At 37.8% G+C, this 15,779-nt stretch overlaps 1 protein-coding gene across 4 annotated transcripts in view; it reads right to left on the reverse strand.

Annotated features, from left to right (window-relative positions):
- Positions 1-1,382: 1,382 nt before the first annotated feature.
- The window catches only part of rnf111 (ring finger protein 111), a 62,986-nt gene continuing 48,589 nt past the window's right edge, over positions 1,383-15,779 (reverse strand). Inside the window, exons 7-15 of one of the 4 annotated variants that reach the window (XM_052090571.1) lie at positions 12,390-12,639; positions 9,657-10,008; positions 7,723-7,848; positions 7,498-7,615; positions 6,999-7,076; positions 6,777-6,872; positions 6,368-6,454; positions 4,173-4,276; positions 1,383-3,039 (exon numbers count right to left, since the gene is read on the reverse strand). In XM_052090571.1, coding sequence (XP_051946531.1) covers positions 2,922-3,039; positions 4,173-4,276; positions 6,368-6,454; positions 6,777-6,872; positions 6,999-7,076; positions 7,498-7,615; positions 7,723-7,848; positions 9,657-10,008; positions 12,390-12,639 — 1,329 coding nt within the window. In that variant the 3' untranslated portion in view covers positions 1,383-2,921. Of the gene's footprint in view, positions 3,040-4,172; positions 4,277-6,367; positions 6,455-6,776; positions 6,873-6,998; positions 7,077-7,497; positions 7,616-7,722; positions 7,849-9,656; positions 10,009-12,389; positions 12,643-15,779 lie in introns of all 4 variants that reach the window. The other 3 variants (XM_052090562.1, XM_052090587.1, XM_052090577.1) reach the window with 3 other exon arrangements.

The raw sequence follows: 15,779 nt of genomic DNA on the forward strand, positions 1-15,779 counted from the left end.
AAAACTTGTCCTGGCACAATTTTACTACACAATCAAAACAAACAAAGAAATTAGTGTCCATATATGTTTTTAATATTATGCAGTTGTTTTAGTTTCGTACAAGTTACCCGCCAAATCTCATAACCGAACTGCCAAAAAGATGGCCACTGTGATATTTTCATTACCGCGATGCAAAAAAAGAAGAAAAAAGGTATCCTTTAAATTTTCGTGATTTTAATCATTACTATTCGAAACAATGATAGTAAACGTAAAATGCATTACAGTAATGAGAATTATGGAGTAGTGTCCTGAAAATAATGTTACAATTAGAAAATCGTAGTGGTCCTAATTTTGGGCTCAATTTTCTTTATGCAAAATATAATTTATTTATTTCTTCTTTTTTAATTGAGGTTAAATATGAAAAATTCATTTTGAATAGGTTGTATGAGGATTGCACTTTTTTTTTTATCATTGCAACATTGGAAAAAGAACAATTGCAAAATATCCCTTAGAGAAAATAACTGTTAAAAAAACATGGTTAACTGCAGTTTCTACATTGATACTAGTATATAAACTCTTAGATACAACAACTAAAAGATACTCCCCTTTTCAAGACACTGTGTTTTAAATATCATTTTGTAAAAAATCCAAATGACTTTACAGATCATTATTGTAATGTGTTTAAACAATGTTTTCCATGCTTGTTCAATGAACCATAAATAATCAATGAATATGCACCCTTGGAACAGTCGTTAAGACAATAACAACTTACAGACGGTAGGCAATTAAGGTCACAGTTATAAAAACTTGGGACACTAAAGAGATCTTTCTACTGACTCTGAAAAACACCAAAAGAAAGATGCCCAGGGTCCCAGCTCATCTGAGTGAACGTGCCTTAGGCATGCTGCATGGACGCATGAGGAGTGCAGATGTGGCCAGGGCAATAAATTGCAATGTCCGTACTGTGAAACGCCTAAGACAGCCCTACAGGGAGACAGGAAGGACGGCTGTTCGCCCTTGCAGTGGCAGACCACGTGTAACAACACCTGCACAGGATCGGTACATCCAAATTTCAGACCTGCGTGACAGATACTGGATCAGGAATGCACAATTCCTCCATCAGTGCTCAGACTGTCCGCAATAGGCTGAGAGAGGCTGGACTGAGGGCTTGTAAGCCTGTTGTAAGGCAGGCCTTTACCTGACATCACATCGCCTATGGGCACAAACCCACCTTCGCTGGACCAGTCTGGACTTGCAAAAAGTGCTCTTCACCTGCAGAAATTGCATGATGCTATTATGTCAACATGGACCAGAATCTCAAAGGAATGTTTCCAAATAGTACATTTTTGTACAGGGATCTAATGTTCAAAGAGGCACAAAAAATGGACACATGAAAGAGTTACCTAATTTTATTAATTCCATTATTTAAAACTAAAATAAATCCCATGGAATATCATCCTGGGGCCATTAAGTCTATGAATGCATGGACACCTGCCATTAAGTACTGCATTCCAACACTCCATTCAAAATTATTACAGTTTTTCTTAAAATTCGGCAATCAGAGTGGAAATACACAGCCTCCGCGCACTCTCATTCTCACAGAACTCCTGTCTTTTGTCTCTCATGTGCAAGTATATGCAAGTTAGCTAGTTGAGATTAATATTAGTGTTAGTTTTCACAGCAGCATAAAAAAAAGAAAACAAAATAAGCAGTTTGCTGCACAGTTGCAGAACAAATGTGTTAAATGACAATATCTGAGAAGGAATAATCAGCTAACATGAGTCACTTTCTAAGTTGTTGAGAGAGAGAGAGCGAGAGAGAGATAAATGAACACTGCTAGGAGACCCTGATGAAATAAATTATTTGTTGCCCAGTTCTCCACATCTGCAATGTCTGTGTTTCTTCCAAAAAGAAGTCCAGATATTGAGCTTGTCTGAAGAATTACACTTCCTCCATTACCTAATCAAACGTCAATAAACTAATAAAAACAACAATCAGAATACAGAGAGGTGACATTCATTTTTCATTCTCTTTGAAAATACATTAGGTAAAGTGTGTTTTAAACATGTGACATCAGATTGAGGTGCTGAGAGGGGACAGATGGAACACAACCATGTGAACGTTCAAGGAAGTGTGCAGTTGGTTCTCATCAGGGCTGGAGTTGAACTAATTTTAATTCTAGCAGTTCAGAATATAAAAAATATAAATTAAAACTCTACAGAAACATGTATTTTTTATTATTCAAACTTCCTGAATTCAGTTAGTACAGATAACGAGCTGAAGTGAAAAAGAACCGACTCCAGCCCAGGTTCCCATGCCGAGAGTGAATTTGTGTGAGGGTGAACACTGTTACAGCAGCTGATCTCTTAACAATGATCTTGTTTCCTATTTAAGGAATGTCTTGATTCACTAAAAAAAAAAAACTCTATTTCAGATCACATTGTCTAAAACATAAAAGTAATCAACATACTGATCAATAAATTGAGTCCTGCAACGTTTTAAAATGGAGGTTGACATTCTATTCCAGTAAAGCAAGGCATCAGGTATGTAAAAATGCTTCTTTACTAGAGCAGCAATTCTCACCTGCAAGTTCTCAGGCCTTAAGAGGCCTATTTCATTATATGTGCAAAGAAATGCATTGCAAGGAACCATGCAAAAAATAAAATACAATGACACTTATGAAAACAAAAGCTACATAAACCCTTTATAAATACAATACAATTCAAAACCCTTAATGAAGATGATGTTATTTCTAGCTGTATTGGTACTACATGATAGCTGGCACGCTAGACTCAATGCTTTTTTGTATGGATTGTTGTTTTTCTTTTATTTCCCATAGTTGTGCAGGTATTTCATGCCATCTTTGGTTGAATGCATTACTGACAGAGTAAAAGGAAAACAACAGATACACGTCCAACAAAAGGGTTGCAATAAAAATAGCATCAACTCTCTGGAGATAACTGAGCCTCGATGTCCACTCTGCAGATGGGGCATTTCTTGTTTGTGAGGAGCCACTGGTCTACACATAGTTGATGAAAAAGGTGCATACATGGAAGACGCCTGCAGAACAACAAGGATTATGATAAGTGAAACAATCAACACATCAAATTACTTGCTTGACTATTTTTTAGCAATAACAAAAAAATGCTTCTAAAACCCTCAAAGATTGTAAGATTCAACAGATTACACTGGCTTAATATAACAACACAGAGTAATTCACATGTTTCAGCAACAGAGGGCAGCAGAGAATTCAAAGATATTTGTAACAATCCTGTGGCTGATCTAGAAGGAATGCATCAATCTGGCAAAGTCTTGCGAGTGACACGTTTGCTGCTACTAAGGTTAGGCTTAGGGTTAAAGGAATGTTCCCGGGTTCAATACAAGTTAAGCTCAATCGATAGCATTTGTGCCATAATATTGATTACCATTCAAACATAATTTTGACTGAAAAATCTGGGTTCCAGTGAGGCACTTACAATGGAAGTGAATGGGGCCAATCCGTAAACATTAAAATACTCACTGAAGTATAGCCACAAGACATAAACAATTTGCGTGTTAACATGATTTTAGTGTGATTAAATTGATAAAATCTTTTCGATGTAGTTATAGCCAATTTTACAACTTCGTTGCAATGTAGATGTAATGTCAACAAACACTAAAACGATTGTAAAAATTATGATTTAACAACTTTAAATTAATGGAAGTGCTTTTATAAATTATAAGCCTCCCATTTCTGCATTTAAATCCTCAAAAAATTGGCTCCATTGTAAGTGCCTCGCTGTAACTTTGATTTTTGTTCTTTTAAAGAAAAGGATGGACGAGTCAAAATAACTTTTTTTGATAATCAACATTATGCCACAAATGCTGTCCATTAAACTCACATGAACCTCTTATATTCCTTTAAGGTTAGGGGTAGGTGTAGGGTTTCTGTGAGACTCCAAATGAACATAATGTATGAATGTTTAGTATGGCTCTCACAAGACTTTCTGCAGATCGAGGGTTTCTTTATAGACACGACCTGGCTAATGGGTCAAATTATAATGTAAACCAAATCCTTGAGAGACCTAGATAAAAAAAAAAAGTATATTATTGTGAAGGGAATAATTCTCTGAAACTACTTGGAAAAAAGCAAGGATCAAGCAAAGAAAACACAACATGCTCACACACACACACACAGTGTCCTGAGGCTTTACCTGACATCTTCCCCTTCATCCAGTATAGACAGACAAATGGTGCATTTCTCCTCTGTGTCTTCCTCTGCGCCCTCATCTTCCTCTTGCTTACCATGCAGCTTCCTCTGTGCATGCAAAAGAAGCATGACAGCCATTATGAGAATTATCACTGCACCTCAATCCTGATAAACGTCTTCCCCAAATATCAATAATTTATCTGAGTGTTTTAAATTTGGCATATTTCAATATCATGTTCTGAAGTTGATGTTGCCAATACAAAAAATATGAGTAAATGTAATTAAAGAAACATAACTAAATAAGAGTAGCATAACAAGTTACTGTAAATAAGCATGCAGTGTTACACAAATTTGAGATTGCAATAACACGTGCAAAAATGGACAAGAACATACAGGTGCTGGTCATATAATTAGAATATCATCAAAAAGTTGATTTATTTCAGTAATTCCATTCAAAAAGTTAAACTTGGATATTATATTCATTCATTACACACAGACTGATATATTTCAAATGTTTTTCATTTAATTGTGATGATTAAAACTGACAACTAATGAAAATCCCAAAATTAGAATATTACTTAAGGCCAATACAAAAAAAGGATTTTTAGAAATGTTGGCCAACTGAAAAGTATGGGCATGTACAGCACTCAATACTTAGTTGGGGCTCCTTTTGCCTAAATTACTGCAGCAATGCGGCGTGGCATGGAGTCGATCAGTCTGTGGCACTGCTCGGGTGTTATGAGAGCCCAGGTTGCTCTGATAGTGGCCTTCAGCTCTTCTGCATTGTTGGGTCTGGCGTATCGCATCTTCCTCTTCACAATACCCCATAGATTTTCTATAGGGTTAAGGTCAGGCGAGTTTGCTGGCCAATTAAGAACAGGGATACCATGGTCCTTAAACCAGATACTGGTAGCTTTGGCACTGTGTGCAGGTGCCAAGTCCTGTTGGAAAATGAAATCTGCAGCTCCATAAAGTTGGTCAGCAGCAGGAAGCATGACGTGCTCTAAAACTTCTTGGTAGACGACTGCGTTGACCTTGGACCTCAGAAAACACAGTGGACCAACACCAGCAGATGACATGGCACCCCAAACCATCACTGACTGTGGAAACTTTACACTGGACTTCAAGCAACGTGGATTCTGTGCCTCTCCTCTCTTCCTCCAGACTCTGGGACCTTGATTTCCAAAGGAAATGCAAAATTTACTTTCATCAGAGAACATAACTTTGGACCACTCAGCAGCAGTCCAGTCCTTTTTGTCTTTAGCCCAGGAGAGACGCTTCTGATGCTGTGTCTTGTTCAAGAGTGGCTTGACACAAGGAATGCGACAGCTGAAACCCATGTCTTGCATACGTCTGTGCGTGGTGGTTCTTGAAGCACTGACTCCAGCTGCAGTCCACTCTTTGTGAATCTCCCCCACATTTTTGAATGGGTTTTGTTTCACAATCCTCTCCAGGGTGCGGTTATCCCTATTGCTTGTACACTTTTTTCTACCACATCTTTTCCTTCCCTTCGCCTCTCTATTAATGTGCTTGGACACAGAGCTCTGTGAACAGCCAGCCTCTTTAGCAATGATCTTTTGTGTCTTGCCCTCCTTGTGCAAGGTGTCAATGGTTGTCTTTTAGACAGCTGTCAAGTCAGCAGTCTTCCCCATGATTGTGCAGCCTACAGAACTAGACTGAGAGACCATTTAAAGGCCTTTGCAGGTGTTTTGAGTTAATTAGCTGATTAGAGTGTGGCACCCGGTCTCTTCAATATTGAACCTTTTCACAATATTCTAATTTTCTGAGATACTGATTTTAGGGTTTTCATTAGTTGCCAGTTATAATCATCAAAATTAAAAGGAATGAACACTTGAAATATATCAGTCTGTGTGGAATGAATGTATACATTATCCAAGTTTCACTTTTTGAATGGAATTACTGAAATAAGTCAACTTTTTGATGATATTCTAATTATATGACCAGCACCTGTAGTCTCCTTGCAATGAACAGTGTGCTCATCATTTAAACAGCATTCAAGCAGCAACAAAACCTGAACTTCAGAGAACTCACATAATGTTAAAAAAAACAAAAACATTTATTTTAAATGTTCACCTCAACTAAATTGGCTATTGTTGACTATCCCTGCCCCTATTAATATCTACAAAATAATTGAGCTAAAACATATTCTCCCAAACTATTTGTTCACTTTTTTCTCACCGAGTTTGAGGTTGAGTGCATATTTTTTCCAACAGATGCCCATGCTTCAGGTGCTAACTGTTCCTCAGTGTCTCTCTCCACCACCTTCTGTATCAGGGCGGCAGGGTTTTAGATTACTGTCATTCAGATAATTAATGCATTCTGACATCTGCATGGAACCTTTTCCTCAATATCAGTGACATTTTGGCAATAAAGGACTTAGTGAGGATTTGTGATGTATTTGATGACACAAAAGTTCTTAAATTACGGCTCCTGGTTGAGGTTTTTGTTTCTAACCGGAAGCTACTATATAATTTCCTCAGATAAAGTCTTTTTGTAGACTGTCTGTCCATTATCACCAAACCAGACATGACACTCTCCTTACCACCTCACGAAAAACACTGATGCTTGCAAGTGAATGTGTTCTTACCTTTTTGTACTTGTGTGGGTAGGTGCACCTCTCTATGGTTCCCTGAGAGGCCCCTCGATTCACAGTTCCCAGTCGCTCTTCTAAATGCAGCAGATCCTGTTAAAACACATTACCAGTTTAATTTAAGCTATTGTGTGTATTATTTGTTATTATTATGTTAATTTATTTATGAGTAAAAAAAACATCTTTTCATCACTGATGATTGTGGTCTCTGTGCTATACCTCATAGGTGCGTCCAAAGGTCATTCTGGAGGAGATGTAGCGAATGTGTGGATATGTCACCTCAGACATGCCAGTGTGCTGAAGGAAACAGACAGAGAATAAGCGAGGGCACAAAAAGATACACATGAAGAGATTGCTAAGCATAAACAAATAACCAGTTTAGTAAAGGACTCCCCAAAACTGGGCCAGATTTATGAGAGGAATCAGAAATGATTCACGTTTGTGCATGCATGACACTGCGTATGATTCAAATATAATTTTATCAAATTTAAATTTCACACTTGAAATGTCTAATGAGCCTCCATTATAACTGGCAATGCATAATTCATGCACCTCTACAAATCACTTCTGAAATAACAGATGTTGCAGATAGGACGGCTTGGGGCTGCCGTCATTAAACTGCGCCATACCTGAGAACAAATCGGTCCTTTTTTATATATGCTAATGTATGCATATATTTCTGCTGTGAGCAGCTGATGAAGGAAAGAGGGGGACTCACCATCAGTTGGATGGGGAAATGGTGCAGTCTGGGTGGAGGGTGATAGTGAGACAGATGGGGGTGCAGGTGCCCTGAAGGGTAGGGAGCTACAGTAACACCAGCCTCGATGCCCAGCTCCCTAAACAAAAGCAAGACCAAAAATCAGCATATTGCATTCAATATAATTTTGCTGAAACCTTTTGAACCATTAATTTAAAGAAACGTTCTACTTTAAATGCACTCTACCATGTTGACCTCTGGTCAGCCTGTCGAGGGTGTGAAGACATAGTTTGCGGGACGTGGATGTGATGTCCGTGACCATAGTTAGGGTGCATTCTATGGGGATGTGGTGGGGGCCTCTCGTGTGCTCGCCTTGAGGAGGAAGACAATTTGTTAGAGTGAGAGAGACATCAACCCACAGACTGTGTACCATTTCTTAGGCTAATGCTGGGCTCTGTTTGCAAGGGCATTGACATTGAGCACTAATGCACCCAGTTCCTCTGCAGCAGAGAAAAGCCTCATAATACATTATGCTTTGAGATGAGGGGAGGGTGGTACGATCAAAATTTTATAATCACGTTATGAGTAATTTTATATCATAGTAATGGTATATATACTGTATGATGATACAGCTTTACAAAATGTAACATTTGAGTTAAAAACAAAATACTGATAAAAGACTAATAATTGTAAAAACATACAGTTCCAGTTTAAAAATTATGACCGGATGAGCCACATTCAGAGTAGTTCTAAAGTAGTCAATACACGCAGACCTGAAACAACACATCAATTCTAGGGATATCCCGATTCCATTTTTTGGAGAATGAATACAGATTGCTTCCTTTTCGGTACATGCTGATACTGATACCCATTTTTTTTGCAGTGTTTCCCATTAATTGACTAGACTCTGGCGGCCCGCCACAGTCCAATTTGCCCTGCCACGGTCTCATAATGAACCAAAAACAATTTTACACTTCTCATCTAAAATATTTTTGCACTTCTCAGTCTCATAATAACATAAAATAAAAGGTTGTGTTTTGCGTCTCTCTCTCTTGCGCCAGTCAGTTCAGTCAGCTCCTCACCTGTTGCCGTAAACTCACATGCGCACACACTCGCAGATATCTGCACTGGAGTATTCCTGGATCCGTCTAACATTATTTGGTTGAGGATGATGGCAAATCTTTGAGTTAATTAATGTCCAGCCCTCTACATTGCGAGTAAATCACTCGCATATGCGAGGATATGCGAGAACACACACACACACACACACACACACACACACACACACACACACACACACACACAAAACAATAGGGATGTGCAAAAGTAATTGATTAATCGAGTACTCTTTCAGCTTTAAACAACTGACTAGTAAAAACACTTGAATATTGTAATATGCAATTTCCTTTGTGCCTTGTTGCCTGCCGTGGGCAACATTGAAACTGCTTCTCTCACCCAAATCTTGGCGTTAGTGCTCCTAAAAAGAAAATTCTGCCATTTTCTAAAGTGACTCAGAAGACTTGGAAAGTATGTTTCTATGTGTGTGTAAATGTTTTTTCATTTCTTTTGTTTTCATTTTCAGTTTTCATTGGCTGTATTCAATAATTGTTCATTTGCAAATGTAAGGGGCAGGTTCTTTATCATGAACAGAAGCATCTCTGCATGTTAAAATGTAGAGTCCTGTGGAATCCGCCCCTGCAAAAGGCTGTGATTTAATTAAATAATTATGTAGTCTCTATGTGCTGTATATGTATATGCAACGAAATTCATACATCTGACGGTATAGTTTTTTGGCATCATAGCATGTTTACGAGTACAAGTACCTGAACGCAGTATAGGACCAGATTACGATACCGGTTTTGGGACATCCCAACTGAAATCTACATTGATAATGTGTCATATTGTGATATCCGTAAACAACTCACAATTTCACTTCACATAGTGTCCAACCACCCATAACACATTCTTCCTCACCTTGACTTGTTTGGGACACATCCCGATCTGTATTTTCATATTACTTCACCTTAATCACTCTCACATGTAAATAACAAAGTAGTCCAACCCACTGATGTATTGGCATTGCAAAATCTCTACCAGTTCACACTTTCCAACATCCACCCAGCCCTGTTTGAGATATATGAATCAGTTTAATGAATTTTTAATATCCCACAGTGACTCACGTTGGGTGCTGCATCATTCTGCGTCTCTGAACCTCCATCCTCTGCAGTATATCGTGCTGGTGGAGCCGCTGAACAGGGTTAGGGCCCAGAACGGGCAGGTGGTGCTGCAGCGCCTGGTGCTCAGGGGGAAGATGCTGAGGCAGAGGGGCATGGTGGGCAGGTAGGGAGGGTGGAGGAGCAGGTGGCACGGAGTGACCCGGGACATGAGAAGGCAGTGGGGTGTGGAAGGGTAGGACAGGGTGTGGGATGACATAGTCACCCTGTGGAGGAGGCTGTTGAGGAGGAGCATTGCCATGTGAGTGTGGGCAGGAGGAGGAGGACTGGTGGTGCAGGGGGCCTTGCAGGGGGCCGTCTGAAAGAGATAAAAAAAATTAAATTAGCAAAAGAGCAGTACACCTTCTCTTTGTCCTGTCCCTTCCCTCCTGAATGATACATCTGGATGGAAAATGTGGCATGGGAATTGAGGTTTTTCTGATCAATCTAAAACTCAAGTGTTGTAGGATGGTCAATCTGGTTACTGCACAGGTATATGTGACTATAAAGGAGAGAAAGATTATTACTGATTGATACAGTTTTGACAGAGAGAAGACTGAGGAAGAAAAAGAAAGACAAAAAGATAGAGAGATTATATGAAAGACTACAAGATACTGGAGATAAATATTGAGAGAAAGAAAGAGAGAATGTGCAAACAGGTGCTCCAGTGAGCTGTGAGTGGCAATTATTCCACTAAATTCAGGCCCACCAGGGGACCCTGCCACGCTCATTTATATTCTGCACAACACTATTGTGAAGCGAATCGGCAATTAAGTGGGACTGCTGGGCACACTACCTGTAGCACTTAACACATTAACCATCAGGTGTTTCATCTAATTACCATAAAGCACAGACGCCAGCATTACAGCATCTTTACATTCTAACTCTCACACAACAGGACACAAATGAACAATCACACATTAAACTGTATTTACATCAAATTTCAATTACATCTGCTTAATTAGAGATGTAACAATTGAAACTGATCATGGTTCCGTTTGTATTACAGTTCTCTGGTTTCGGGTCGGTTTGGTAAATACTTTGTAAGTTGCTATTTAGAGTGCACGGATAAAAATAATTTGGAGCCAATATGATAACAAATATTTTAATACTGATACACCAGTCTGATTGTCTTTATTCTATTTTTCAAAGAGCTTATTGTATCTTACTTTTACATGTATTTAACTATTTGCTGCAGTCCACATTGAAAATCTGGGATTTTACAACTTTTAAGTGTTAAAATATTTTTGCTTTCCCATCTTAAAAGGAATATTCCAGATTCAAAACAAGTTAAGCTCACTCGAAAGCACTTGTGGCGTAATACTGATTACCACAAAAATGTATTATGACTTGCCCCAAAAATTTTTGGTTACAGTGAGACACTTACAATGAAGGTTAAAGTGAGCTAATCCGTAAATGTTAAAATATTCACAGTTTCAAAATATATTGCCACAAGACATAAACAATCGGTGTTAACATGATTTAATGTGACAAAATCACTTACTAACAATTAATAAGTAATTAGAATACAGTAACATTCAAAAAGTATTTTGATTACTGAAGAGATTACGTTGCATTTTATTGTCATTTGTTTCATTTAATATTTAGCCCTTTCAGATGGAAAACATTTATACATATAAATTATGTGATCCAAAGTGCATTTGAAAAGCGGTGAAACACTTTCTTATGATGTGTTACATTCATAAGAGCAGACAGAGAAGTACGTTTGAATTAAGTTTGGAACAGATGAAATAGAAATAAACCTTGTGTAAATTGTTAGCTTTACGCTAAGCTAAAATGCTATTTCTAGCCATTTTACATGCACGTTACCAGACACGATCATATTTTTTTTATCAAGAACATTCACGTTGGATCATAATTTCTTTTTTTTCTAGTAAGACCTTTGCTATTAGGGCAAAAAATCTTATTCTTGAATAGTTTTCCTGTAAAAATATCTAAAAATCCTAAAAACAAGATCAATTAGATTGATCTTGTTTTAGAAACAACTCTGCATAAGATATTTCAGTTTTTCAGAGAATGTATTTTTAACATGTGTATTTTGTCTTAACGTACTGACAGAGTGTTTATAGTCAAAGCAAGTGAAACAAATCTACCAGTGCTGAAGAAGTAATCCAAATTATTTAGAATACAGAACTGACGGAATACGTTACAAATTACATTTTACAGCATGTATTCTCTAATCTGTAGTGGAATACATTTAAAAAGTAACCTTCCCAAACCTACTTGTATTGAATACAGAATATTCCTTTAATATGAAGAGATAACTATAATTAAGCTATAGGTTAAATATTTGTATTGTCTTCACCATGTCTAAACACTTCAGCTTTAAACCTGGAAATAAATGGAAAGTTAAGAAACATCCTGATGTTTAATGAATTAGAAATATTTATGATAACACCTTTGTAAGAAAAGTTATTTGCCTTCACAGAAACACACAAGAGGAATTTTGTAATTTGCATGTTGTCATTAAAGCAAAAGGGGACATAACAAATATTAAGAAACTAGTTACTTTTTTACTTTTTACTAAAAATTGTATTCTGATCTTTTCATTTGTAATGACACTAACTGTTTTAAATCAGTAAAATGTCAAATGTAAGCATTTTCACAAGTGGACTGTTTCATCCCTACACTAAATTGGCATTCGATTATTAATTGTCATATTAAGATAAAATGGCATACAGGGGGGATGGATGTAGTGCCTGCAGGAGGAGAGCTGAGCAGGTTGGAGCTGAGGTTGGGCCACTATGGCAGAACTGAATGAGTCTGCCACAGTCTGCTGGCTGGGTCCAGGTGCAGACTGGGAAATGCAAACAGGAGGCCGGGAGGCAGAGCCCGGACAGCAGGGGTCAAAGGCAGATGTGCTGTGGAATCCTGTGCTACTGGATCCACTGCTACGCACTGCACTGCTACTGAGATCCACCGGTAGAGTCTGCTGAGACAGAGCGAAACAGAGAGGAAAAAAGACAAAGAGACAAGAAGGAAGACAGAAACCAGATGTTAATCAAGCATCATAATTAATACATAAAAAAAGCAGTGCTACAGCTGAACCATGTGTAGAAGTCTGATAAGACACACTTTACTAAATGCTTTGAAAGTGTGGTTCTTGTCCGTGCAAGTCACCTTCGTGATTCTAAGGTGTTGCGGTGGTTGCCAGAGTGTTGTTATGGAGTTGCTAAGGTGTTTTGGTGGTTGTTAGGGTATTGCTAGGGTGTTCAGGGTGGTTGCTTACTCATTGCTTTAAGTCAAGATGATAAGTTACACATGTGGAAACTCAAATCTGAAATTGTGTATTTCTGCAGAAGCTATTACTCTGCATATTTGATTAAAAATAAAATAAATGGTAAATTCAGTGTAAGGGGGTTGATTTCCCCTACAGAAGTATATGATGTGTTGATGAGTTGTTTCATGTATCAGAGTCATGGAAATATTAATCATTATCAATGATTATGTCAATTTAATACAAGACCGGGCAAAACCCAAAAGTGAAGCGTTCTGCTGTCTCCTAGTGGTCATATTCTGACATTAACTTATCTTATTTACTATTTACTTGCTTATTTAAAATATGATTATTAAAATATGCAGCAGACATGCACATGTTCAGATCACCTCGTTCCTTAATTGCTTGCATTCACAGCAGTCTTGGTGCTTCTTTAATTAAACTGTATAAGTTTAAAATGTAGGGTTAGGGGATTGTTCAAGTTTGAGCAACAGTAATAGTGTGCTTGGCTTAGCAAGAACCACCAAAAATTAGCTGCATATCTTGTAAAACAATATCTTCCACATACTCCAAAACAGGTACAAGTCAGGCACACATTTTAAAAATAATATTAACAAACAAAACTAAATATTAAATGTATAAAAATGCTTTTACCATACAGTATTAAATTACTCTCGAAATGAGAGCATTCTCATTAGCGTCTCATGTCTGGGCACATCCGATGACTAGCTAATGGCACTTACTCCCTGTAGCCCTTATCATCAAAAGCCAGAGACTTTTGCCAAATAAATTCAGCATGAAAAGAACATTTTCATGCTTATCACTCTGACAGCTGATTTCTGGGTGACCTTGTTACTTGAGTGTATTGAGATGCTAAACCTCCATACTCCTTTTAAAACACAAATTAAAATAGCCTACAAACACAATATATTTACACATCTCTTCTCTGCTGGTAAATAATATAATTCAGCAGCAAAGACAATTAGCTCAGAGGGAATTATTCAACAACAACACAGAGGATGGCCTAAAAACAAAAACCACTGTGAAAAAGCTCAGCTCCGCTTACCTTTTCCGCTTGGACTTACCTTTTCATCATAAAAACATGAAGGGTGTTTTAGCATTTTAAGATAGCATTCCAAATAAAAACAAAGTTGAAATTAGAAGTTTACATACACTTAAGTCTTTAAAACTAATTTTTTAACCACTCCACAGATTTAATATTAGAAAACTATAGTTTTGGCAAGTCGTTTAGGATATCTACTTTGTGCATGACACAGGTACTTTTTCCAACAATTGTTTAAAGACTGATTGTTTCACTTTTAATTGACTATATCACAATTTCAGTGGGTCAGAAGTTTACATACACTAAGTTAATTGTAACTTTAAGCAGCTTGGAGAATTCCAGAAAATGATGTCAAGCCTTTAGACAATTAGCTTCTGACAGGAGGTGTACCGAATTGGAGGTCCACCTCTGCATGTATTTTAAGGCCTACCTTCAAACTCAGTGCCTCTTTGCTTCACATCATGGGAAAATCAAAAGAAATCAGCCAAGACCCCCACAAATCTGGTTCAAATTATGGACCTCCACAAGTCTGGTTCATCCATGGTAGCAATTTCCAAAAGCCTAAAGGTACCACGTTCATCTGTACAAACTATAGTACGCAAGTTTAACCATGCAACCATCATACTGCTCAGAAAGGAGACGCATTCAGTCTCTGAATGTAGATTGGTGTGAAAAGTGCAAATCGATCCCAGAACAACAGCAAACAACCTTGTGAAGATGCTGGAGGAAACAGATAGACAAATACATTACAATTTGTCATTTGGCAGAAGCTTTTATCTAAAGCGACTTACAAAAGAGTATCTTATAAGTATCTATATCCACAGTAAAACGAGTCCTATATCGAAATAACCTGAAAGGCTGCTCAGCAAGGAAGAAGCCACTGCTTCAATACTGCCATAAAAAGCCAGACTACAGTGTGTAAGTGCACATGGAGACAATGATCTTACTTTTTGGAGAAATTTCCTCCGGTCTAATGAAACAAAAATGGAACTGTTTGGCCATAATGACTATTGTTATGTTTGGAGGAAAAAGTGTGATGCTTGCAAGCCAAAGAATATCATCCCAACCGTGAAGCATGGGGGTGGCAGCATCATGTTGTGGGGGTGCTTTGCTGCAGCAGGGACTGGTGCACTTCACAAAATAGATAGCATCATGAGGAAGGAAAATTATGTGGATATATTGAAGCAAAATCTCAAGATGTCAGCCAGGAAGATAAAGCTCAGTTGCAAATGGGTCTTCCAAATGGACAATGAATATCTCTAAAGCAAATCTCCAAAGTTGTGGCAAAATGGCACAAAGGAACACAAAGTCAAGGTATTGAAGTGGCGATCACAAAGCCCTGACCTCAATCCAATTCTTGTGGGCAGAACTGAAAAAGTCTGTGCGAGCAAGGAGGCCTAGAAACCTGACTCAGTTACACCAGTTCTGTCTGGAGGAATGGGCCTAAATTCCAGCAACTTATTGTGAGAAGCTTGTGGAAGGCTACCCAAAACATTTGACCAAAGTTAAACAATTGAAAGGCAATGCTACTAAATACTAACAAAGTGTATGTAAACCTCTGACACACTGGGAATGTGATAAAATAAATAAAAGCTGAAATAAATAATTCTCTCTACTATTATTCTGACATTTCACATTCTAAAATAAAGTAGTGATCCTAACTGACCTAAAACAGGGAGTATAAATGTATTTGTCTAAGGTGTATGTAAACTTCTGACTTCAACTCTAATCCATTCAAAACAAACAATATGTGATATGGACAGACACCAAAGTCAACAATGCAGACATT

The sequence above is a fragment of the Xyrauchen texanus genome, chromosome 2 (assembly GCF_025860055.1).
Source record: "Xyrauchen texanus isolate HMW12.3.18 chromosome 2, RBS_HiC_50CHRs, whole genome shotgun sequence".
Classification (NCBI taxonomy): Eukaryota; Metazoa; Chordata; class Actinopteri; order Cypriniformes; family Catostomidae; genus Xyrauchen; species Xyrauchen texanus.